The following is a 27,923-nucleotide window of genomic DNA, read 5'->3' on the forward strand; positions in this document are numbered from 1 at the left end:
ATATATATATATATATATATATATATATATATATATATATATATATATATATTGTAGCATAAATATAATATATACATTTATACTGGTTTGATCGTTTTATCATATTTTATCATTATTGATAACTGTTCTTTTATGGTAGATTTTTTCCTTTTCTTTTTTAGACGTGATTACATTTTCGATTATTTCTGTCTCAACACTGACGCCTAGTTTGATACAGGCGAGATATTCGCGTTTTTTTCTTCCTACTGGCCACACTGAAGGATCCATGAGGGACCCCCCAATATTTTTCTGGCACCCTCTTATCCTGTTTTTTTTCTTGCTTTAAAAAGAAATAAATTTGTCAACTTGGTCAATTATTGACCCCTTTTTGGGATTGCTCCCCCCTAAGATTTTGCTCTAAATCCGCCCCTGACTGGCCATAGACCAGCTGTTACATTAAGATTTCTTCTGTGTTAAATATGATACCACTTTTAAATTCACACCACAAAGCGGCGACATAATTTGATATTAATGACTGATGTCTCTGCTTGGCAATGTTTCCACCAACCCTGAATTTTCTACGGTTACTCTGAATGAAAGTTGGATTTTCTTCTATCTCCTCAAAAACTAGCGACTACACGAACGTTAACACGAAATACAAATCGTTAATTTTCAGGGATATTTCGGAGAACCCAGTTTTCTTTTACGAAAACAGAGGAAAATCTGAAAAGGAGGAAACACGGCTGCTTGGTCAACGATTTCTACTTGTTCTTCTGAACATACATATTGGCTTCACTACTAGTTCGAGACTCAGTTTTAAATTTTGAAAACTTTTCGTATTTAAGGGGAGGGGAATGAGTTGTAACATTTCAGTCAAATATATATACACCTTTAAAAAGATTACACAAATATTTTGAAAGAAGAAGAACATGAAGCCTATATTCATATTAGAAGATCCCATTTACCACTTTTGATCATGTAAATCCCTACTCCGATAATTTTTTCCTCCACTCAAGGAAGTATCCAGGTAGGAGGGGTACAGGGTTTGACCCCCCCCCAAAAAAAAAATCCTATATATGCCCTCGCCTTCACTCTTAACTAGTTTTACAATGTACACCGATCAAAAGCAAAAAATTACGTAAGATTGTATCTTAGTCCCTCAAAGAATTAAGAAATTCTATACATATGCACCGTTTTCAAATGCACTAGAACCAGCAAACTTTCTAATTAAGTACAAATAAAGCCCAATTTACAATGCTAAATTTTCTGGACTTTTAACACATAATGATAGATGAATTATTTTTCACAGATTACACACGTCGTATCCAGGATTTGTTAGGGGGAGGCGAATATTTTTTTAGGAGGATGCTTTATGACAAGAAATTTAGAATACATATCGAACATTTGTTTATATGCGATTTGGTTACGTTTTTAAGATTCAGACAAAAATTTTTGGCGGGGAGGGAGGGATCAAACCCGGCATCCCCCCGGGTAAGGTCTTAATTACATACACACCACACGGGATTTTGCGAGCTCCAAGTACTTTTTGTGTTCATGATAATAACATGAGTTTTTAAAAATTATTTTTCTAAACCTGTCTATGTTTTATTAGGGGCTGTTCAACCTCTATTTTTAAAACTTCAGTTTTCATTGCAAGTGACTTCACAAGCTACTAGGAAAATAAAACTTTTTTTGTAGCTTTTAATTACGACTAAACAAATTTTAAATAAATTCTTACTAGCTCAATGTCCACCCCTAAACTGGAATAATAAGCCACTGGTTTAGCTAACATACAAAGACAATACTAGAACGTTAATGAAATGGCCCATTCCTCTAATCCATTCAACCCCAAAGGCGTCTCTGGGGGGGGGTTCACAGGAGTGGGGGAACAAGTCCCCTAAAATTTGAAAAATACCCTTTTCAGGAGTATTTCCATTATATAGTATACATAATATATAATATAACCAATAAAGTAAGTAAAAATGCAATTTTGTAAGCCAGGTTTTTTAAAAAAGGTTGAATCTTAATAAAAACAAAGGTATTCAAACCAAGGAATTTTCGAACTAAGGTGCAGAGTTCAGCTGAAACGACCTTTTAAACACACAAAAATCTACTTTTGCTTGTTACAATAAGAACAAAACCAAGACAAAAATAATTATCACTCAAAATCTCAAAAATTAACTGGAAAGGTTAAACCCAGGGTTATAATTGGGTTTAAAAATTAAACCTGGACATTGACTCCGCACAGTACGTCAATAAAACACACAGTAATCATAAACCTTAAAACTTTCTGGCTGTAGTAACGCAAAAAGCAGTATGTGACATTTTCGCCAATAATTTATAACCTATGTCCACTGAAGTCAGCAAGTTCAGTGAACCAGCAATCATCCATTTTTCCATCTTATTTAACCCTTAAGATATTAAAAGATCATGTTTACAAACTTTTAATACTAATAATAGGGAATCTATTTATCTATTAATTAATTCGAAATATTTCATCTGATCACTTTAGAATTAAAACTTGACAATAGAAAAACTAGCAAGGAAAATTATAGTAGGAATAGCTGATATATCAGGCCTGTAACATAAAAATTATTGTCCAATTTTTAGTGCCCAATCAAGCTCCCTTGAAAAACCATTGGTCAAAAAAAAAAAACAAAAAAAAAAAAAAAAAAAAAAAACATATCCAACCTCCTAAAATTACATATTGTAACATATCGAATTTTGAAATACTGCAGCCAAGTTGACATTATTGAAAGCAACCTATAAAATGAAACATTATAACTAAATATATATATAAATGAAACATTAGTAACATTATACTAAATCAAATTGTCTTCAAATCACACAAAAATGGGGTTTAAAACAGGTAAATGACTTGAGCAAACAGCAATTTTGATTTTAAAACTACATAACAAACTACCAAATATATAGTTTACCATCGAAGATGGTGCCTGTTCTTACAAGCTTTTTGATATACAGGCTGTTTACTCAATGGAGGTCTCACTGATTTATACCTAAGCTCAATAGAATTGCTTAATTTACCAGCAGCAATGAATGTGCAGGGCTTTGCACTACTACTTGGTCCAACCGCATCAGATGCTTCACTACTATTTCTCACTGATGAGCCCTGTGAGCCATGCACTCGCTCAACAGGGGTTGTGAGTGACATCTGTTGAAATGAATTGCACACTCTACTCATCTTTTGACGGCTACCTTTTCGTCGGCCATTCACCCATGGATGTCCAGATAAATCTTTAAGACTAGGTCGGTCAGAGGCTCTGTGCTCTAAACATCTTAAAATTAGTTCTTGACAAGGACGAGATAAGTTGTGCTCAGAGAAGTCAATGCCATCTCTTGCTTCTTCAATTTCATCATCTTCTTCAAAAGGAATGTCACCACACACCATGTCATGGAGTAAGATGCCAAGGGACCAGACTGTAGCTGGCTCTGCTTTATACCAATTTTGACGGATCCATTCAGGAGGGGCATACACACGCGTACCTAGAATTTTAACGATTTCTTATTTTGTAGTCAAACAGAGTCCATTAATCAATTTATGCACCAATTGTTTGAGTTGAAAAATCACTTTAAGCTAGTTCTATATCTATCCATAAGAAGAAAAAGCTTCGTGTCCCCCCTCACCCTCAGATAGAAATTTTGATATTTTCTACACAATTTTAAACAACATATTTCACATAAACCGCCCTTTTTTCGTTTTTGGAATTAAAAGCCTCTCTAGGATATGAAGAATATAAAGAGACATGATGTTTTACAGAAAAAAAAAATCTTTTTTCATATCTGTGACCTTTATGAATTCTTGGTGTCTTCAGAAGGAAATTGAAACTCGTATTTCTTTTTTTGATCACGAATTCTTCCGATACAAAAAAAATTAAGTTTTTACGAAAATTCATTTAATCCCAATTTATATAAAAAATATATAAGAAAGTTATGTTCTATATACAATAGTACATACAATATATACATACATGTTCCAATGCAAAAAAAAAGAGAAAGTTATGTTCTTATGCAAACACGTTTAATCCCAGTTTATATTAAGAGCACTATTACTCTTTTGATACGAAAAGAGGATTCGGGATAGCGAGATGGAATAACGGCTGTCGGGCGTTTTCTTCATACAACAGAAAACCAAACTTTACAGGAAACAACAAACGAATGTGTTATTGTTTACGCTGCACCCAGAAGATCGTGAATAAAGAGCTGCACCCAGAAGATCTTGAATGAAGAGCTGCACCAGCAGCTATTGAAGATTGAAGGTAAAACAACTATACAAAATGTACATGCAAGGCCGTATTCAGGGGAAACGTTAGGGGGTTTTGACCCCCCTCCCAAAATGTTTGTTCGACTTGTAAAAACGTAACAAAAATACATAATAACATATTTTTGATTGGTTTTTAAAGATTTTTTGTACCCCCCCCCCCACGCCAGCAAAAATTCTAGATACGGTCCTTTGTCCATACAAATTGACACACAACAGACCGTTATTAGAGACGATTATGTTAGGCCTCAGTGGCCTATGGGGTACCAAAGAAATAATGTGTTTTTGTAGGCAAGGGAGGAGTCCCAGTAGTTTTCTCTATTTAAGCTACCTTAACTTTGACTGTAACAGCAAAATAAAATTGAAAAACATCCATTAGTGTCTCCTTGTTGTACAATCTCTGAGCTAATAACCTCTTATGGCCAAATATCAGCAATTCATTAACCTTAGTTCTATCTTTAGGATGACTGAGTTGATCCTCAAAACAAACAATTCAGCCTTTTGATCAGGGTTAAACATTCAAACTTCTTAGATATTTAAAGCATTAAGTAAGAAAAACAGCTACCTTAACTGTTCATTAACAACATTTCCAACTTTCACCTAGTCATACAACACCGAGTTGATGACATCTTGTTGCTATTTGTTGTCATTAAACGGAAAACAGCAACATGTTTCTTCTTTATTAACTCCCATGCAACGTCACTTCACAACAAAGCATATGGACACAAAGGACTTAACGAATTTTTATACTTCGCCCTGTCTTAGTTTTTTCAAGCGCGAATGCTTGAAATCAATATTTGACAAAAAAATAAGAAACTGTATGTTGTAAATATGACAAGAAACATTTAAACCCCCACTTCCTCACCCCCAGGAAAAATAGATAGAAAATAAAATAGGCCGCTTCAAGCTCTCCTATAATTAAAGGATTTGAACTTATTTATCCGTTTTGTGACTAAAGCCTAGTTATAAGACATTCCAAAAATTCACTTAATGGATGAATTTCAAAAATAAATAAAAGAAAACATGAAATTTTATTTTAATATTAAAATCTGACGATGAAATTTCTTGAGAGCCAAGATTATTACCACTATTCTGAAAAAAAAAATGCCTTTCCCGATTCTGATTAATTACGCATCACTATAAAAAGTAACATTCGGTTCTTTCTTTATTCCAATCAAGGCCGTATCAAGGGGAAACGGGTTAATGTGTTTGACTCCCCTCCCCCGAAATGTTTTTCCAACTCGTAAAAACATAACAAAAATGCATATGAACAAATTTTCGATGCGTTTTTGTGTACCCCCACCCCAAACAAAAATCCTGGATACAGTCCTGACTCCAAGGCAAAGTTAGTTCACAAACTACAAGTGATACAAACACAAAGGTCTTCAGCTGTTTCACCCTTTATTTGTCCTTTGTATTTTTTGGCACTGCAAATCCTTGGAATTGGACAATTGGCGTTGAATCCATATCTCTTTAATGCCAAAATTTCAGAATCATTCCAGACACGATATTGCAAAATTCACAAGGTTTAAAAAAAGTTATGCATGATATCAAACAGAAATATGATATCGACAAAATCAAAGTGACTCACCACTAAAAGTTGTATAATTGCCAGTATGAAAATACCCTCCAGAACCAAAGTCGATCAATTTGACTGTATATGTTCTTAAATCTATTATGATATTCTCATCCTGCAAAACAAATGCAACAAAAAATTACAACAAAAAACTAAACATTTCAAAATAAGACAAAAACCAAAAGACAAAAAAAAGACAAAAAAGAGTAGAATCAATCTGAACAAATCCAACAAATAAGAGTATTTTTTTTAAAAACTAAGATGATTATTCATCTTCAGTCGATGACATTTACAAGAGCAGTGGCATGCCTTCTGTTAGGGAAAAAGGAGTAAAAAATTTAATGACATTAATTTTCACGGAAAGAACCTAACTATATAACCCCTTGAAAATTACACTTCCCTCCTTTTTGTGGAGTGGGGGGTAAAGGTTTTAAACTGACAGATCCATAGTCTAACGCCGAAAGCTTCTTTTTATCCCTCTACTTTTTAAATATTCAGTACAAAAGTCTCATATTTCCTCGTCCAACGTTTAATTGCTCTAACTCATTCTTAATCATTTCTTAATTTTAATTTTTGCTTTTTTATGGGAGGGGGTACAATGCCATAAATAAGGGATCAAGGTCGACCAGAATATAATGTCACAAATACAAAGAAAAATTTTGTTTGTTAAGTAACCAATGCCAATCGAATCAAATATAGACTGGTGCTAAAAAAAGGATTATGAGTTAATAAATATTTATAATTATGCTATCCGACAAAACCTATAGTGATATGAAGTCCATATATGCTCTGAAATACTTTCTGTCGAGTTCTCTAGGATCTTACGTCAACCGAAACTAAGTCACAGGGCACTAATTAATCTACGACTTCAACAAGTTGTTGGAATTCTCTCCTTCTCTAACCTCTGAGGTAAGAATTTTTAAGCAATGCCGCATTAGAACTCGAGAAGGGTAAAATAATATACAAGAACATTTTGATTACCTACACTAATATTTGGTTGGTTTAGCAAAACGATGTATGAATTTGGATCAGGAATGATACATGAATTTTATAATATATACATATATATATATATATATATATATATATAGGATATTCAGGCGATTTATTTTCAGTATATAAGAATTTGTAGGGAGAAGGCAGAAGAGTTAGACCAAAACTGAAATCTTTCTAACACACTGAACTACCCCAAAAACAAATATGACTTTGAGGGAAATTAAAATACCAACCATATGAAGGAATTGCTGAATTCGAAAAAAATAGGACCAAAAAGACAGTGTTTGAGACACTAGATATCAGGAGAATCGAAACTAATCCGTATAAAGGTTGGGCTCAATGCACATATGACAAGCAAAGGTTAGGAACATAGACACCCCTCTTAAGCTCCTACGATTAAACCATTATACCCCTGGAAAATTTCGGAAAAACAATGCAAAATACATGGAAGTCCAGACCTTATGGTCGAAAAATAGTCTTAATCCAACCATCAGAACTCATTAGAATAATCTTATTAGACTCGAACTGCCTTCAAACCTTAGACTTGGAGTATTTACGCCTTTCCCTCCAAACTTTGGAATGAAGCTATTTAAGTGAATTAACGCGGTCAGTTAAATCATAAGATATTAGTTAAGCCAAAAGATACTGCTAATAATTAATATTATATTTTGATTGTTGCAGTAAATTATTTTTAGATGTTGCAGTAAAAAAATGGCACAGATCAAAAGGGTGGGGCTGGTTTCTGAATAAGGAATATGAATAGCTCGCATGCCAGTAAATTCAATAGTCATACTGGTGATAGATAGATACTTTATTAAGTATATTTAAAAATACAAAAACAAATATACAAAATACAAAAATACAAAAAAACAAAAATACAAAATACAAAAACCCCCAACAGAGAGCAGAGCTCGTAAGCCGAGTTTTATGAGATATGAATCGATGCAGCATAATAAACATTATAATCTCACAAGCGAGTTAGACGACGCTTTCTAAGGACCGTTAAATTTCAAACATTATTAAAAATGTGACTACAAAACCTTACGTCATCCTTTCCCCACCTCAGAAAAGGGGCTTAACTTTCGACTGGCCTTTTTTTAAGTTTTAAGTGACAAATTAAATAGAATTCTCAGATCCGTGTATTTATTAAGACAAAGTACGAAGTTAATCATGCCCTTCTTACACAAGACGGATGAATAGCTCTTATCTCATCTAGTCCTTCGACTCTTTGCAGACAGCTTGCCTGTCTGCTTGAGTAAACCCTAAGAAAAAACGAGGGAGGGGGGAGAGGTCCAACTAAAACCAATCTTTACAGTTATCATACAGCTTCAAAAATTGAGGTATATATATATATATATATATATATATATATATATATATATATATATATATATATATATATATATATATATATATATATAAAAGAAAAAGAAAACCGTAATAGAAACTTAAAAAAACATACAGCCAAAAAGTTGCTGTTCTGCATCCCACTCAAAAGATGCATGAAACCGTCCTTATTTTTCCAACATAGCTATCTAGTAGCTGTGTTTGATATATATTAACTGGAGCTTTAACTAGGACCTAGTTCTGTTGACATAAATTGCCTCAACCATGTCCTAGGACACATGGACAAAAATTGGCGGAACAACCTATCACAAAAACTGTGCGTGGGTTCTTTGGTCTTTTTTGATCACTTCATACTACTTTCTCATCCTCGTTACTAATCGCCCTCCCACCTGTGCAGTGCAAGAATGTCTTCAAATTCTTTATAGTAAATTTAAATGGCTGTAAACCATATAAAAGAAAGCAATGAAAAAACCATTAGGGAAACGATGACTTATTAAATGGCAAAAATATACATTTTTTTTTTTTAGAGGTTTACCATTACATTTTTAAGTTGCACACTAATTGTAATTCGTTTCGCACGATTCCAATCTCTTAAAATGTATATAAAAATAACTATTCAAAAACCGCTAGTTGCAGTTTATTAAATACATTTCTTGGCAAATTGGTCAAGGTTTCAATGAAATACTTTTTCCCACTTGATCTAGTACTCCACCCAAAAAACTTTTACTTTACATTAGCGAAATTTATTCAGATTTCTTTTTTAAGGCTATCTCATTACTAGGTTAATCAGTCCCAGGTTGATGCGGTTTTAGGGGGGATATAAAGGGTAGTTACCCCGGGTGTAGAAATTTTTAGGGGGTGCGAAATTTCAAATCATTTATCTTTCGGTTATGATCATTTTGTAATTTTTAAGATTTTATTGTAATTAAAATAAAGCACAGGGAGCAGTTGGTAGTAAATATAAGCAAATTAAATCTTAAATTTTCATGCTTCCTCATTTTCATCACCAATCCTTGAAAATAAAAGTATGTATACGTACACCGAATTTGATTAACCTGTGATACTTTGCATTCAAATTTTGTTAATAAATGAAAACTCCATAGAAATATGACCTGAAAATTGTTGGGAGGCAGAGGAGAGACATTAATGAATATTTTCCCCCAGGCGCAAGAGAGGTCACAGCCGCCATTGGTCTCAGTTTAGTGAGATTAAGGTGACACACAATATAACTCATATTTCAGAAGAAATTTGGACTTGAGAGATTTATAGTGAATTTTCAAACTTACATCTGCTTTTTTTGTAAAAAAAAGCCTTATTAAAAAAATCACTTTCAGGTAGAACTTCAGACTTATGAGTTCATATCTGTGGCTTTAATTAAAAAAATGTAGGGGATGGGGGAAATGCATTTTTCAGAATCTAGAGAGTTGTTTTATTCAATCCTTTCAATGGAAATACAACAAAGACTTTTTTTTCAAAATCTAGAGGAAAAGGCCTTTCTGTCCCTGGCGCTAATTAACGCCTCTGGTTCACGTCCTCTATAAATTTATAATATTCTAAGACCCAGTCAGAACATAATAAATTCCACAAAAATATCCTCATAACTTGATTTGTTTGGCTCTGGTCTTAATTACTTGAAGCAAGTAGCACGCAAATAAAATATAAACCGAGACAAATATGATTTCGGTAAAGCAGCAAACACAGAATAGAAGCTACCCTGAAGAACGCCCCAGAAGGATGGGGCACTAATAGTCCTAAGCGAAGGATTCTTCAGGCTGATCCTACAAAAGAGGTCACCCTTCTCTGTGTGACTGTTTGTCTTAGACCTTCCGTTTGTCAATTCATTATCTCCATTTCAAACAGATAAAATGTCTGATCTTGATTAAGTGATCGCAGTTCTGCATTGGTCAAAATTGAAGTTGTTTAGTCTGTATGTATCCTAAACATACTTTGGTGTCTGCCTTGGTTTATATTGGGTAGTTTAAAGACCATAAGTAAACAGGCAACAGGGCAAGTAATTTCCAACTGGTGTGTCGTAACCAAGAGCCTATCAAAGGAAATAAAATTTTGGTTTCTACCTTAAAGTGCGATGATTTTATAGCCCCTGCTGCATGATCATCACGTATATATTTAAACAAACATGTTAAATTTTATGGAATGCAAGTTTACCAATAGAAACAGGACTCTATTTGGGACTTCAACAACTTAGAAACCCAGCGAAGTCAGCCAAAATTTCCTTTTTTCTTTGATAAAAAAACCTGGTCTACCCATGCACGTGCGTAAGATGGAGGGCCCGACCAACCGAGATTTCGTCAATTTTATGGCATTTCTCCCGTTTTTAAATAAAGCCTCTAATTGTTCCTGATTTGGAAAAATATTTCTCCTTCAAATAATTCTGATATACGTGGTTGCACCTACATTCAAGATGTTAATAGCTATGGTTATTGACCTAGTAAAGGTCTATTTGTTATTGAAATAGAAAAAGAACAAACAACAATACTTCAGAGCAATAAGGTGCCCATAGTGGATTATCCCATGCACTTGCGTTTATCTTAGATTTAATATAGCTCTTGCTTCTTTTGTCGTACATTTGTTCTTGAGATTTATTGAACTTCAATGGTCCCCCTGACATTTCAATTCTCATTTATTCCACTCTCATTTATTTGTTATTCTTCTTTTACTTGTTTGGATAATTATTGAGAATTTGGATTCTCTATTTGGAGCTGCAGCTCCGTTCGAGCTCCAGATCCCAAATTACCAAGCAGATCAATCCCACTGCGCCACTAGATTTATTCTTCCCGTCCTCCCATTTATTTGTTTTTCTTCTTATACTTGTTTGGATAATTATTGAGAATTTGGATTCTCTATTTGGAGCTGCAGCGGGTTGCTGCAGCTCCGTTCGAGCTCCAGATCCCATATTACCAAGCAGATCAATCCCACTGCACCACTAGATTTATTCTTCCCGTCCTCCCATTTATTTGTTTTTCTTCTTATACTTGTTTGGATAATTATTGAGAATTTGGATTCTCTATTTGGAGCTGCAGCGGGTTGCTGCAGCTGCGTTCGAGGCCCGGAACCCATATTTGCCAAACAGATCAATCCCACAGCACCACTACATGCCCTTCACTTTTTTTGCAGTTTTCCTGTATCTGTATAAGGTTCGGTTATTAGTCGATGAGATAGTTTCATAAAAATGTTAACTAGTTAAAACAGTTTTAACTAGTTTCAAATCCGTGAGAACTTAGGTTTTGGCTCGATACAGTTCTGGACACTAGTTAAATCTCTACTATGAACGGGTTTGGTTTCAACTGTTTCCCGATATTAGCGCTAGTTAAATATGGGTATTAATAAAATTCATTTGTGAACGGCTTTAAGCATTGCGATTGACTGAAATTGACTTTATCAGGGGCTTACCTGAAGGGGGTACCAAGTTTAGAACCACTAGCCCCCGCCCCCCCCCCCAAAAAAAAGGCTCGATGCGTAAATTCGTCGCAAAAACTCAGGGTGAAAAGACTATTTCTCCTAAAAACTAAGAAATTTTATATCCATAGTAAAAATACAAGGATAAAGTACCTTTAGCCTACTCCCCCGAGCAAAAACTATTTATTACCCCCTCCCAATTGAAAAACCTGATATAGCTAAGGCCTACATATCTCGATATATTTTACTATTCTCTGGCACATCTCAAACGATACAAGTTAGTCAGTCCACGTGATGAATAGAATGCCGGAAGAATTCGACTGTGTCTAGACTCGGGAACTAATCAGCGTAGTAGAAGTTTGGGAAGTGTTCCCAAGCTAATTTTAAATCGGAAAACAAAATTCAAGACTTTCTTTAATACTGAAAGGATTTAAGTTGCAAGTAGAAGCCTTTAAAATCCGCTCTAATGAAGCAATTAGTGCATATCTGAATATAATCTTATATTCAGCTTAAGACCTAATATGCTATACGAGCCTGAAAGCCAAATCTTCCGTGATAATTATCTAAAACAGTGGTTCTCAAACTTATTTAGACACTGTACCCTTTTGCCCACAAGACGTTTTAGGTACCCCTTCTCAGTTGCTGATACTAAGTAAACTCTAGGTAAAATATAAATAAAATTGCCAGTTATAGAGTTAAAGGGTTATTTTTTGCCGGCTGCGGACCCCCTAAAAACTTTTTCGTACCCCCAAGAGATTCGCGTACCACAGTTTGAGAACCACTGATCAAAAAGACCGTCATCAGCGTGCTAGACTTGAAATCCTGTCTCCGTACAGGCAGGGGTTTGAGTCCTGGTATCGCTGGTTATTTGGTTTCGAACGGGGTCAATGGCGACACCGTAAGTTCAGCCTGAGCCGACGGAACTCTACATGGGTACTAAGATAAATCTGGGGAAGACAGATAGGAAGAGTGTGGGAAGGTGCAGGATTACTGGCCCCAAAACCCCTATTACACTTCCTAGTTGAAGGGCCATAAAACGGAGATCAGCGCCGCCGGCTTGGACATACATTCATTATCTGTCTTAAACATATAAATCGTATTTCGCATCATCTGTTTGATAAATTGCATTGCTTATCGTAAATTTACTATAAAAAAAAACATCAAGATATATAAAAGTAGCAGAATAAAAAATAAATTACGCAGCTAGGACAGACAAACCACCCAGACAATGTTTACAATGAGATTACTTTGTTTGCAATTGAAGAAGCTCGCGATTTCAAGATAAGACAATTTTTCTTATTGGTTCATTAAAAACTGATCTAATGTAGATACAAACAGTATATCGAAAAAGCCCGAAGCCAGGGAGGTTTTAGCCTTCAAATCCCCCCCTCAAAAAAAAATTGTCTGTCACATGAAAACCCAACAAAAAATGTATATCAACTAATTTTTGATGCTAATTTTTAAATTTTTCACTAATTTTTCAAAGTTTTTTTCTTGTGTAATTCCCCTGAACAGAAATTCTGCATACGCCTTTGGATCAGACCGACAGAAATTTAAGTAAACAAAGAATCATAGAGATAGAAAAGCAAATAGAAGCCGCTAATTGATATATATATATATATATATATATATATATATATATATATATATATATATATATATATATATATATATATATATATATATATATATATATATATATATATATATATATATATATATATATATATATATATATATATATATATATATATATATATATATATATATATATATATATATATATATATATATATATATATATATATATATATATATCGTACGATATACTTTTGTTTGTGTATAAAATTAAAAACTAATTTCAATTACACAAAAAGAGGGGGTCACAAATTCATACAGAGAGGGGGGGTTTGATTCATCAAGAAAGCACATCTTAGGCCCGTAATTACACACAGCCAAAATTGTTGAGGGATGACGCTATCAGATTTTTCCTGGAGTAATTCCCCCTCATCCACCGCATACAATAGTATCGGTCCAACTATCACATTCTCCCAAAATCTTTTAACAAAGAAGGGGCTCTTCCGATATACTGTGCCTTTAATCCTTACCGTAGCTAAGCTAACAAAATTTAATATATTTGTTTGTCACCAAAACGAAGTCATAACTAGGGGTTCATTATGATGTAAAATAAATAAATACCTAGAAATAAGACTCAAATTCGATTTACATATACGATAATACATTTTTTTTTCAAAGAGAAACAAATTTGAAAGGCATGAATATGAAAATAAAAAATTAGATAGTAGCAAATAGCCTAAAATAACCGACATAAATAAGTTAAAAACGTAAAAAAGCCGAATTCTTGACCTGGTGCCAGGTCAGAGCAAATGCTTTTATTAATGATATGTAGACATACCGGAAACAATACTTTTTGCCCTGATAATGATTTGTGACAATACTTTTATCAGTGTGACTTAATATCGTGAATACGCAAGCACCAATAAATTAGCTATAAATGATATTAAGATCAAGTGACCAAACATTATGCATAATTCCAATGAAATCTGATTTACACCAGCTTTTTCCCCAAAAATAATTAAAAATAATTAAAAATAATCATCTTCCGCATCAGTACTACTTGACTTGTCGGACTCTTCTATCTGTATCCTTAAAAACAGAGCAATGAAACAACAGAAAAAAGCCCAAACCCACAAAAATATTTTACACAGGGTGCAACTGAGGTAAGAATTGCCACTGGTATTACGTCAGGTTGTAAATTTTACATAACTTCATTAAACATTTTATTTTCTTCTTTTTTTCCATTAAGGAAATCGTTATCAAATTTTAAATTTATGTTTACAAATTTTGTGTTCGTTATTATTGTAAATTAAAAAGTTCTTTAGTTAAGCGAAGATAAATATAATAATAGAATCTATTGTATATCCAATTAGCAGTATCATATGCCCTGTGACCCACAGAGTGGGCCACATCATTCGGGGATGACTTTTTTTTGGTCCCGGATAGATGGCCAGCTAGCGCAATCTTAAGCGACCAATCCAAATAGTATTGATAACAGTGTTGCCAGATATAAAAAAGGAAAGGAAGAATCAATGCTATTTAACGTTACTCTCAACTTTTCTCCAAAAATAATTAAAATAAGAGGATTCATCTATCAAGTATCAAAAATATTTCCTGGTTGCTGCCTGCATATCTTATATTTAGGTTAAAGTCTCAACGTCAATTGAAGTCAGGTCAAGAATCGGTATAGTTGTTCTTGGTAGGCTGAGCGCCAGCGGTAAAACACGTGATGACGCATAAAACAGCCAACTCCAAGTTAGTATGACTATTATGAAATTTAGGCGGCTTGATAAGCCATACTATACCATAGAGTGGCTCTTTTATAGGATACCAGGATTGACACTGTTGCCAGTCCAACCTCAACCAATGATGAACCAATTCTGAAAGAAATTTGTATTTGCCGATTGTTCGATGAACAACATAAGGATACACACTATCCAAAATACCTATATTTCAACTCGTAGGTCTAACCTAAGCAAAAAAAAAATCAATTTTTTTTTCAAAAGATCAATTTTAAAATGGAATAGATTATGTGAGCCAGGACAGCCCGACAGTAGGCTTTATTTTTGAACAGAATCTTTTTTGGGGTCAAATTGCATTTGTAGATATAATTCGATATTATGAGTATATTTTTCGTGTGCGAATGGATAAAATTCGATTAAAGAGGGAGGAGAGGGTTTCTCTTTTTAAATGAGTTGTAATGTAATGAGTTACCTCAATAGTTGTAGTTTAGGCAGATCTGTTTTGTTTCACATTCAGGGATCGAGTAGGAACTTTTGGAGATATTTTTGTTTGGAGAGGGAGAGGGAAGGGGCAAATATTTTTTCAAATCTTCAGGTTTTTTCTCTTGTATTAACCCAGTTACCCGACAGGCTTCGCTGTCAGTGCTTAATATTTCACTCCATATTTTCTGGGTTTAATTTTTTTAAACCTTTAGACAAATTTTCTGAGCAACTTGCTCACAAAATCCAAACTTCACTCATTCCTGAGCCAATGCCTGCCACAAGCAATAATGGTAAACATCCCCCTCCCCAGAAATTGTCAAGACAAATTAACTTTAAATTGCTTGCGGTGGGGTAGTGTGTGTAACAAGTGATAAAAAAAAAAACACATAAAAAAAAGTTCACATAAAAAAAACTACTATATACAGCAGTATGGCCAAAGCCACATATTACGAAAAATCATCAATATCGAAAGGAAGTATTTTGGACACGACCAGCATTACGCTCAAACAAACACAAAACAGAAAATGTGAAGAAATCAAACAATCTCCCTAAATTAAAACAAAATAATTTATTTATTCAACCTAAAACTTTTGTTCCTACAATTGCTAATCTTAATTTAAGCTGATATATTGAATAAAATACAAATTAGGCATTATGTTGCAAATAAAACTGGTTTCAAGTAATCTTACTTTAAAATGCAGCTATCTTTCAGCCAATCACTAATCTGAAAACAATCACGTGAAGCTATACAAAGGGTACAGTTTTTCCAGAGTACTTTGTCCAAATGGGTTTTCGGATATTTAAAACAATATACGTTTATTTACTTTTTTGTCTGAAGCCTAAAGGCAAGCAAGTATATCTCATTACAAATTGCACAGATGAACTACATTGACGGTTGTCCAACATACTACTCTCATTAATAATAATTAAATTAATGCAGCATAATTTTTAAAAGCAATAAAAAATATTTATATGGTTCCATGAATTGTGAAGGATAAGTCTTTCCTAGAGAAAAAGGAATTCTTTGATGAAATCCCCAAAGAAAAGTTCTCTTCTGAATAAATCAATTTACTCCCACAGCATTTTTTTTCTCCAGGGAAGTTCTTAACTAAAATGTCACCATAAGCGTGAAATATAGAATACATTCTCCCACACAAAAGAAAATCTTAAAGTGGAACAGGCTGATAATGGTTAATTTATTCATTTTTGCTTCCCTTTAAGCAAATGAACACAACCAATTAATACAAACATAGAAGAAAAGTGTATTGAATTGGAGCAAGTTATTGCATGTACTAGATTTTATTACATCTTAATTTTCATAATATTATATTTTTTCAATTCGACCCTCTACAATTAAAATGGGAATAATGAAATATCATTTAAATAACATATCTCTTGCAAATCATTTTACTTTATATCTAAAAAACATATCTGTAGCCTACAGTTGCTTTCCCATTTATACATCCTTGGCCCCTAAAAAGCCTTTCTGCATATAAATTTGCACTTCATTGATTCAGCTACAAGGGAGACTTTGAGAGGTGAGATTTGGGGATAATATGTCTTTGAGAGATTGAGAGACAACAATATCAGTACAATGACAACAAGTGGAATTGCCTAGTTAACAGCAACAAGAGTCGCTTGCTTCAATGATTTTTTTTATATAAATTGCAATGCAGATAGAGCAGTGGCTACCCTAAGCCAGGATATTCCATGCAGTCCAACTGAAGAGAATCCAGAGGTTCTGCTACAAAACTTTGTTCATAACAAAGAAAGTCCCCAACACCATCAGAAGGTAGCTCTTCAAGACATTGGTAGGGTCAAGTAACCATTCATAGCAGTGATAGGAAGAAGCCATCATACAAGCTTACCTTAAGCTTACCTCCAGCCAAACTTAAGCAGACTTCAATTTTTGTTCACTCCTATGCAGTTCTCGCTTCCCTGAAATGGTTTATGATAAACCCTTACAACCCCATTTGAGGGCATGGGAGTAATCATATCATACCAGTTTGAGTGCTGAAATGCATTTTTTTGGCCAATCATCTGTGAAATGTGATATAACCACGTCTTCAAAATTCTCAGACAAAATTATTAGCTGAGATCTAATTCTAAAATGTGTCAGTTTCTTTGCAAAAGTTTCCCTCAAGGGCTGCCAATCCTCGAGGACAACCTGTATGGTTGTTTGCATTGATATTCTAATTAACCAAATCATAAAAAGCAAAAGAAAGTACATATATAATACGCATTTTAATTAAAAACCTTAGAAAAGGTTTTAGACAATAAGCCCTGCTAATACTAGACAAGGTCAAGGTAAAGGCAAACCAGCTTGGCCTGTGTGAATACCAAGAAAACCAAATCCATGGTGACAAGTTACTCTTCTCAGTCCATTAATATGTGGTGACCAAAATGTTGAACAAGTTGTCCCGTTAAAATACCTAGGAAGAATTATTGAGAACACTGGCTTGAACAGTGAAAGAAGTGCTCAGGACCAGCAAATGGGGCCTTCAACAAACTACATCAAGTATAGATCTCAGGGATTTTCTCTGTGCCTGAAACTATGGCTTTTCAACAGCAATGTTATGCCAATACTACTCTATGGAGCAGAAACATGATACCTGAATCAAGAACAAGAGAGAAGAGTCCTGGCTTTTGAAAATTCGTGTCTGCAGAATATTGAATATCCACTGATCACAGAAGATGACAAACCAGTCCATCCATGAAATGACATTACATATGGACTCCCAAAAGCTGCTTTACACTTGCAACCAACAGGAAACCATAGCTGGGGAAGACCCCAAAACACACAGCACCAGACCTACCAGAGGGATCTACACAACATGCACATCTCCATTCTACCAGAATGAGAGGGAATCACTGCAGCAGCAAACCTGAGGAAGGATTGGCAGCTCCTACTAGATGCCCTGGGTGCCTCAGGAGGGACAAGTGGAACTAAGGTCCAGGGTAATGAATACCAGTTCTAATCTGTGCACAAACCTTCATCAGAAAAAAAAATTGAAAAAAATACAGATGCAAATAAGCTAACCAAGATGTATAAACGACCAGCTAAGCAAGCTAAGTTCTAAGATCTTGCAATATTCTACTAGACAAAACTTTCACATTCTTAGGATCAAAGGTTTGACATTTATGAGGCTGGTGGGGAGAGAGAAGGGCCAAGGACATAAAAAGAGCATTAAAACCCTGCCTAAACTTTACTGTACTAGTACCAGTGAGGACATTTTTTTCTGTAGATTAAAACAGTTTGATCACTCATATCCAACAGAAATCTCAAAACTATCATACTAATGTTACTAAAAGAGGCTATCAAAATAGATTTAAAATGTGCCTCTATTTTAAAGGAATAGGCACAAAAGACCAAAACATAAAAAGTACACTTTTAATCCCCAATTTTCTTATGCCTTTTGGATCAATGCTCATGAGGAAAACCCTTTAAGTGCAGGTATGTTTGCATTCCTTCTTTGCCTCAAAAAATGACAGAAAAACAAAACATAACTAGGCTTTTAGTCATAAACTCGACTTGTACATATTTATTTTACTCCCATTACTGAATTTTTTTTCTTTCTTTTCAAACCCAAAATATATATTTCACTATTTGGTGAATTTTTTTTTTAACTTTACTCTCAAAGGAAGGATCAGCAGGAAAATTTATGTTCAAACACATTTTGATCTTCTTGACGTATATTAAAATACTAATCCTCCCTTTGAGAACAGCTTAGCAAATGGCATCAGACAATAATCTGTCATTTAGAAGTGGTGAAAATGCTGGATAATATCTATAAACATGTCAGATACAATACATCCAAAAGCCCCAAAAAACCAACATTGACAAGTAGAAACAACTGAGCAACACCCTAATATCAGAACACCACATTGATATTATTAACAAAGCAATCATAAAACCTGCAAAACCATACCTTGATATCCCTGTGCACAACTCCAGCCTGATGAATCCCAATAATGGTGTCAGTTAACTGCTTGAAAATATTGGCAGCTAAGGATTCACTCAGGTTTCCACGTTTGGATATAAAGTCATATAGGTCTTGAGAATCCTCAATCCGTTCTGTTACTATGACAACAATGTCTCCTAAATCTATATAATCCAAGAGCTTCATACAGCCAGAGACATGGGAAACTCTTCTCAAAAGGGCTACCTCCATTGGGATGGATATACCCCCATTTACCTGTAAAATATATCTTTATTATATCTGCAAAAATACTGATCTTCAAGATATAAAAAACAGTCTTTATGCAATTGTTTAGCCAAGATAAGGTTGATTAGATATTTGAAAAAGTTGTCTGAGAAGCAATAATTTAACCCCACTCTCCAAGATAGCCAAAAAAATAATCAAAAATTTCACTTGGATTGAAATTTTTGTCCCAAGTTAGGCTTTTGCTCTATTTTTCCATTTTTTTTTTGCTAACAGGGAACTGAGACGTAAAAAATTGTTTAAGGCCTTTTTTAAAAGCTAGGCTAATTTTTACATCTGATTAGGGTAAAAAACCAGCATGCAATTGAGCAAAATTATGTAAAACTCAAACCTTCAAATCTTGCTATTAAATTGTTATCAATGAATAGCTAAAAATCTATGCTATGCATCAATATGGTCACTATTAGTTTACTTATTTACCTATAAGGACCTCTTTTTTGGAAATACCATTAATCCTATTTTGGTGTCTATATCCATTGAGTGTTTAAGTTTTATTAACATATTGAACAAGAGCTAAGAGATCATATTGTGATGAGGTCAGAAGAGCCAAGAGCTCATATAACATGAGCTCTAGCAAAATTCTAAGAATCAATAGATTGATTTAAAAGGAACATCAAAGACTTAATGCCAGACAGGATTTAAAATAAGAGCTCTGAGACATGAGGTCCTTCTTAATATCAAAATTAATTATGATCCAACCACCCATTCAAAAGGTAAAAATACCTCATTTTATTCTAATTTTTCCTCTCCCTTCAGCTCCCCAGATGGTCTAAGTGGTAAAAACAACTTTTATCAAATCAATTTGTGCAGGTCCCTGACATGCCTACCAATTTTCATCATCTTAGCATGTCCAGAACAACCAAACTCGCCAAGCACTGGACCCCCCTAACCCCCTCAAAGAGAGAAGATCCAGTTTGGTTACATCAATCATACATCTATGAAATGAGCTTTTTTCCCACCAAGTTTCATCCTGATCTCTCCATTCTAAGCGTTTTCCAAGATTTCCAGGTTCCTCCTAACTCCCCTTAATGTCACCAGATCTGGTCAGGATTTAAAATAAGAGCTCTGAGATACAAGTTCCTTCTAAATATCAAAATTCATTAAGATCTGGTTGCCCATTTGTAAGCTAAAAATACCTCAATTGTTCCAATTTTTCTGAAATAATAGCCCCCTCCCCTCCAACTCCCCAGAGAGACCGGATTCAATCTGGCTATGTCAATCACTTATCTAGGACTTGCGCTTATTTTTCCCATAAGGTGTCATCCTGATCTCTCCACTCTAAGCATTTTCCAGAATTTTCTATTTCCCCCTACAACTCCCCCAATATCACTGGATATGGTCAGGATTTAAAATAAGAGCTCTGAGACACAAGGTCCTTCTAAATATCAAATTTCAGTAAGATCTGACCACCCATTTGTAATTTAAAAATACCTCATTTTCTTCAATTTTTCCTCTCTCTCCAGCCCCCCAGATGGCTGAATCAGAGAAATGACTGTTATCAAGTCAATTTGTGCAGGTCCCTGACATCATCCTAGCAAGTCCAGAAGCAGCAAACTTGCCAAAGCACTGGAAATCCCCCAAAGAGAGCAGATCTGGTCCAGTTATTTCAATCATGTATCTAGGACTTGTGCTTATTCTTCCTACCCAGTTTCATCCCAATCTCTCCATTCTAAAGATTTTTAGTTCCCCCCTTCAACTCCCCCCAATGTCACCAGATCTCGTTGGGATTTAGAATAAGAGCTTTGAAGCATAAGATCCTTCAAAATATCAAATTTCATTAAGATACAATCACCTGTTTGCAAGTCAAAAATACCTCATTCTTTTGATTTTTCCAAATTAACCATCCCTCCATCCCCACACCCAAGATGGTCGAATTGGGGAAAACTATTTCTAATTTAATCTGGTCTGGTCCCTGATATGCCTGCCAGCTTTCACCATCCTAGCTTATCTGGAAGCGCCTGAACAAGCAAAACCAGGACCAGCAGACAGACCAACAGACTGACAGAAATTATGATTGCTTTAAGTCACTTGGTAAATACCAAGTGCCATAAAAAGGGTGATTGTCTTCTGATTCTAAAAGTTCATCTTTTATTGCTTTATATTTATTCTGTAAATCACAAATGTTAAATATGATTTTATCTTTTTAATTCCTTGTCAAAACAGAGGCCACATTTTGAAACTTAAGATGAATTATTGATGAAGATTACACCAAGAAAGCAAATAAAAGATTGTACACATAACTGAACCCCATGCAACTGAATGCTTGTAAAACTGAACCACTGTAATCAGTTTTGTATTCTAACAATATAAGGTAATATCATTGGCTAAAACACAAGTTAGAATCTTTTCATGTCCAACCTAGTTGGAAACCTTTGTTTTTTTTATCATAATATAAATGCATGTCAAGATGATCTATAAAAAAGCTGTTTTGTTCTCACAGAAACAAAGAAAATTGGATGTCATAAGCCAGTGGCATAATTCTTCAAATCCTGAGGGGGGGGGGAAGTTGCAGCTGATTTTCCATAATTAAGTGAGAATAGCAGTAAAACTAAAAATTAAGCCATTTGTTACCATAAAGGTACTACGTAGTACTATCAAAGTACTATAGTACTATACAGGTAAATATGTACAAAAAAACAAGGTCCATGAGGGGCAGTTCCCCCCCCTGCCCCATAGCAAATTGTGCTCTTGTCATTAATCATTAAAGCTGGATTTCTTTCTCCTTTTTGGTCTCTTAATGGGATTTCCCTTTGCCTTGCCACCATCAATAGGTCTAGGCATTTACCCTTTGTGGAAAATACCCCACCCCCTGTGGGTGGTATTTTCTTGGAGGTGGACAGTGGGGGTTTGCCCTTAGACAGGGCAAAGGGAACCCCCATTAAGAAACATAAGAAAAAAGAAGAAATAAGTTTAGATTTAATGGTTTTTGGTGTCCCATTTTCTTTGTTTTTATGACAACAAAACAAAACCTTACCCAATGTTATTGCCTTCTATTTGTAGAATGCTGAAAAAACTGAATATGGTGGTTCATTTTACATGGGGGTTCTATAAAAAGAGTTGAGTTGAATGAGGGTTCAGTTGCAAAGGAACCAGATGAAAGGTGGGATCTAGTCACTACACTCACAATGTATCATGCTATAGTAAAACAGGGGTAGTTCAAAAACAGGATACCACCACATGGCTAATTTGACAGTGTATACAGGGTGGAAACCAAGAGGGGGGTTATGGGGATACATACTCCCAAAATTTGGAAAATTTGTAATTTCTTAGATCTTTACTAATATGAAAGGACAATGTGTGCTGCAAATCTTATTGTGATGAGGATAATAAATGGATGTTTTATTATTTTCATAAATAAAATTTAAAACCAAACTGTCCTAAAAACCAACCAAATTCACTATGGGTTCTAATTCAATTGATATACAGTAATGTATGCACAACAACTAGGTAAAGAGTTATATCTCCACACAATAATATTTGGTTTATGAAAGTGAAGTTAGAGTGTCTTTTCAGTGTTTACATAGAACTCTAAATTAATCCTCAATCGTGTCAAAACAGATTTCAACAAAAATAATTGGTTGATAGCAGACCTTATTTGGTAGATACAAACCTTAGGTGAAATGGAAATCAATTTAAAATACATAAGGGGGCAAGGATATGATGGAGCTTCATCTATGAGTGGCCAGTTTCAAGGCTGTGCTGCTACAGTATGTGAATGTTTTTCCTATACAGTCTATGTTCACTGTGCAAGTCACTCCTTGAACTTAGCCTTAGATTCCTTAGTCATAGAAAGATGCCAAAGTCACTGCAATACCTATTTCTTCAGCACTTTATTTCACCCAATAAAGAAGAAACAGAGGATATATAGGATACTCTGACCTTGATGCAGACAGTTATAGGAGAAGTATACAAGACGACTTAGCTTTCTGGAGGAGAATGTAGACAGTCAGGAAATGTGGTACCAAAATACTTTATAACATGCTTAAAAAAATTTAATAAGAATGTTCCCAACTTTATATTGATTTTTGAAGATTGGTGGAACAATTCTGGATAAAATTCTAGTTAATTGCCTTCTTGCTATCTCAGAAATGATTTAGGTTGGGAAAAATGAAACTTTCAGGGATGGATCTACAGACTAAAGTATGTCCCAGGAAGGTATTTTGAAGCAACTACCTCCACTCCTTCTCCCTCTAGAAGGCCCTGGCCTTTGAGAACCTTTAAAAATATGTGTGCTATAAAAGTGAAACCTTGCAAAATAGATCTTCTGCTTAATTGAAGTACAACAAAATTGTTTTCAACTTCATAACTTTGCTCAATTCCATTTTATAGTGTTTTAAAGATACATAAACACATTTCATAAATTTTGAAAAAAAAACAGCATTGATATGGCTTGAAATTCTACACACATAACAGGAATTGCATTTTCAGAACTAAAGGCAGAGAAAAAGCAACTAGTAACTGAAAATTAAGGTAAAATGTTTCATCAAAATTTCAGTAGGTATAGACCTGTCATGTAGGCAAATTTCAGGGCCCTCTAGAGGAATTGGGATTGGAGGTGGGTACTTTAAAATACCTTCCCGGGACATACTTTAGCCTGTAGACCCATCCCTGAAAGTTTCATTTTCCAACCTAAACCCTTTCCAAGATAGCAAGAAGTCAATTAACTAGAATTTTACCCAATTCTACATGTAAGCATTCTTTGTCTACTCTTAGAAGAGTGAAATCTTATGCCCAGAATGCCTCAGGTCAGGAGCAGCTGAATGGATTGGCCTTATTATCTATATGCAGAGATGTTCCAGTCAATGTTAAAAAAACACTTGGTATAAACTATCCCACGACAAAAAGGTGACTTGATTTTATTTTATAATTGCATGTTTACAGTGTTGTCTCAATAGAGAATATACCTTATATTCTAAAATTTATATTTATTCTTTTGAATATGTAGCCTACTAGCCTACCATCCCTCAGCCAGTTTTTCCATCTCCTCCAAAAATTTATTGCTGGGTTTGTCCTTTGGTGTATAGGCTATAGCCTATATACAAATATTTAAATGTAAATAATGACAAAGACCACACTGCCTTTCCATGATACAACAACAAAAGATAGAATAATGAGGACTTTTTCCCAAGACAGTGAACCACCAAAACCTATTTGAATATTTTGACCCTATATCTAAGGCTGAACTTTCTGTTAAGTAATGATGCCTAGGCTAGTTAAAAAATGGATTTTTAATTGAGAACTTTTATTGTAAGTGTTTAATTGTTTGTTTTATTTTCTTTGCTGAAGATGACCCTTAGATATAGGGCTGAAATATTCAAATAGGTTTTGTTGGTTCACTGTCTTAAAAAAGGCCTCATTATTCTCTCTTTTGTTGTTGTAATGTTTAAATGACCCAACCAGCCTACCAGTATTATTAGCCTATGCCTTTGAGCCTAGCTGGACATAAGGAAACATACCTTAATTACCTTAAATTGCAGCTTGGAGCGATATAAGGATTATCCATCCTTGTGATGCTCCATGAGAAAAAAAAGAATTCATTTGGTGTAGATTGTGGCTGTTAGATTAGACTCTTGTGGAGGACTCTGCAGCTTCCCAATTGTAAAGGAACTCCTGGCAGAGCCATTCCCTATCAAGGTGGGACTTGAACATGTCAATTGAAGTAGCAGAAACTTTGGCTGAGAAACTTTGGCAGAAGAAGTGGCTTCTATGTCTACTCATGGAACGCTGCATGGAGAGCTTCAAAGAATGTCCTCTAGTACCAGAATGCAAGGGCTGTGCAAAGAGACCGGGAAGGGTATTTTTAGAGAGGATTTTTTTGGTTAAAATAATGTCACCCCTTTTCCATTGGTATGTCAGCGTTGGCAGCTTCAAATGATGTAGTCTTTCTTTGTATGGAAATTTATTCATGTTGGTAACCATCTTAGTGGCACAACACTGGACATCCTCAAGCAACTTCCTATCTTTTTTGAAGAAAGGGGCTGCCAATGACATTCCAACCTCCAGGCATGGACGTACAAGCGCCTTATATAACTTCATAAGAACTCTAGGGTGTCGGCTGGAGATGGTTCTTTTTATGATACCAAGCGTTTTATTTGCAGAAGATGAAACAGACTTAGCATGGCTGCTAAACTTTAATTGGTGATCTACAATAACCACAAGATCTCTTTCATTGGAAACAGCAGAAAGGAAGTTGTCTTGAAGGAAATACTTATGATGCTTGTTATTTTTGCCAAAATGAATTACATGGCATTTGTCAACATTGAAAGTCAGAAGCCACATGTTAGCCCATCTTACTAGACTATCAAGATCTGTTTGAATTGATTGCTGGTCAGAGGGAGTTGCCACTTTTCCAACTAGTTTTGAGTAATCAGTGTAAAGGGTAATAAGATTTGAAAGAAGGGTGGGTAATTTGTTAATATAGAAGTTGAAAAGTGTTGGTCCAAGAATAGTGCCCTGGGGCACGCCACTTAATACAGTTGTGGGAGAAGAGAAATGAGGAGTTCCTTGCAAATCAAAAACTCTGACACTCTGTGATCTTTCAGAAAGGAAGCCCATAATCCACTGTACAAAACCTTTGTTGACACCTGCAGCCCTCAATTTGATTATGAGGAATTCATGACAAACTTTGTCAAATGCTTTGGACAGATCAAGAAGAATCATGTCAACAGGAAAACCCTCATCAAGCAGTGTAGTCACTAATTCATATGTTTGGATAAGGTTAGTGTCCACAGATCTACCAGATCTGAAACCATGTTGTGATGTGGAAAGGATATTATTGACCTCAAGATGTTCAATTAGAGCTTTATTAACAAATCTCTCAAGCACCTTAACAACTGCAGAGGTGATGCTTATGGGACAGTAATTCTCTGCTGAGTCTCTTCGTCCCTTTTTATGGATCAGGGTTATATAAGATGTTAGGATCATGTTAGGAAAACAATTCTCACTCCATAATATACACAATAATCAGAGTTGCAGGGGGGACACCCTAAATCTTTGCTTCTTTCATTGTTTTTCCAGTTTTTCAAAGAAAATTCTACTTTTGGGGCCCTATTACCTCTAGCATAACTTGGGTAATAAATTATAGCCTACCCCTATAGGCCTGCTTCCCATGTGTTCTTCTGTATTTTTCTGTTGTTTGTTCCAATTTACAGATAGTAATTAAAACAAGAGTGATGTATGGCAAAATGCATAGGAAATATACAGCTTCAGCTCCATATTTGCACATAAGGAGGAGGGGACTGAGTACAGTGGAATTGAGAGTTGAAATGTGTTTAATTACAATTTTCCCACTCACTATGCTATGAAGCAAGAATTGTTTTCTTAACATTTTCTCTCCTCAATAACCCCAGGCCTTTGCTTATATCAAGGGCTCACAATGAAATTTACCACAGAAGCAATTATTGAATTACAAAAAAGCATGCCAATAGCTAACCAGCAATTAGAATAGAGCACATCCCTTGTGTTAAAAATAAGCAGGGTGAAATTAGCCTATAATAAGTTATCTTCTCAAAATAAAGAGATAACTTGAACTTAAAACAAGCAACAATTTTAAAGCTACTTAACAAGTCATGTTTATTCCAAATTGCTGAAGGAACAATTGCCCCCCCCCCCTCAGAGACACCATTAGGTGAAGCTAATGTATGAATTTACCTAGTTTCTTTCACCTTGCTCAGAAAATTTCTGATTTACTAGACCTACACCACACCAGCTAGAAAATGAGCAAAATTACAAACCTTGCACCAGTTACTAATTTGTTTCCTTTGAAGGTGCTTCAAAGCCACTGGTAATCCATCACTAACTCTTTTCCCTGCATAAACTGTACCAAATCCACCTTTGCCAATAATGACTCCTCTATCATACTGGCAATTGTATCTTATTGCTTCATTTTCAAGTTTGCTATCATTCTTTACTGTCCCTTCCATCATGAACTGTTTCTAAAAAAAATTTCACAAATAAAATATGTTCTAAATGTATTTGCCGGTTCTACGCATTAACTTCAGCATGCAATATATACAAAAGGAGGAATAGTAAAATAATTCCGCGAAAGCGCGGGGACCATGCTTGCTTATAAATAGTTCAAGTGTAAATAATCCTATACTCCTTTAAAGAGTATTTTGTTCTATAAAAATAGGTTTAAAACATATTTTATTTACTTTTCTACCTTTAGTAATAGTTGAAAAGTAATATTTACATTGTATTATAAAAGTTAGCACAAGGAGGAACTACATTGCTTAACGCCATCTAAAATGTAGAAACAGAAAATACATGCATAGGGATTCGTTTTGCTTCTAGTATAAGGTTAA

At 34.8% G+C, this 27,923-nt stretch overlaps 1 protein-coding gene across 1 annotated transcript; it reads right to left on the reverse strand.

Annotated features, from left to right (window-relative positions):
- Window positions 1–2: 2 nt before the first annotated feature.
- LOC136039249 (serine/threonine-protein kinase pim-1-like) lies at window positions 3–27,630 on the reverse strand. The gene is made up of 4 exons (XM_065722804.1): window positions 27,354–27,630; window positions 19,327–19,593; window positions 5,850–5,949; window positions 3–3,483 (listed from the first exon to the last, which is right to left on the reverse strand). Exons 1-4 carry the CDS (start codon window positions 27,543–27,545, stop codon window positions 2,915–2,917), a joined length of 1,128 nt encoding a protein of 375 aa, XP_065578876.1. The 5' UTR covers window positions 27,546–27,630; the 3' UTR covers window positions 3–2,914.
- Window positions 27,631–27,923: the final 293 nt, after the last annotated feature.

Source organism: Artemia franciscana, chromosome 19, assembly GCF_032884065.1.
Source record: "Artemia franciscana chromosome 19, ASM3288406v1, whole genome shotgun sequence".
NCBI classification, from domain to species: Eukaryota; Metazoa; Arthropoda; class Branchiopoda; order Anostraca; family Artemiidae; genus Artemia; species Artemia franciscana.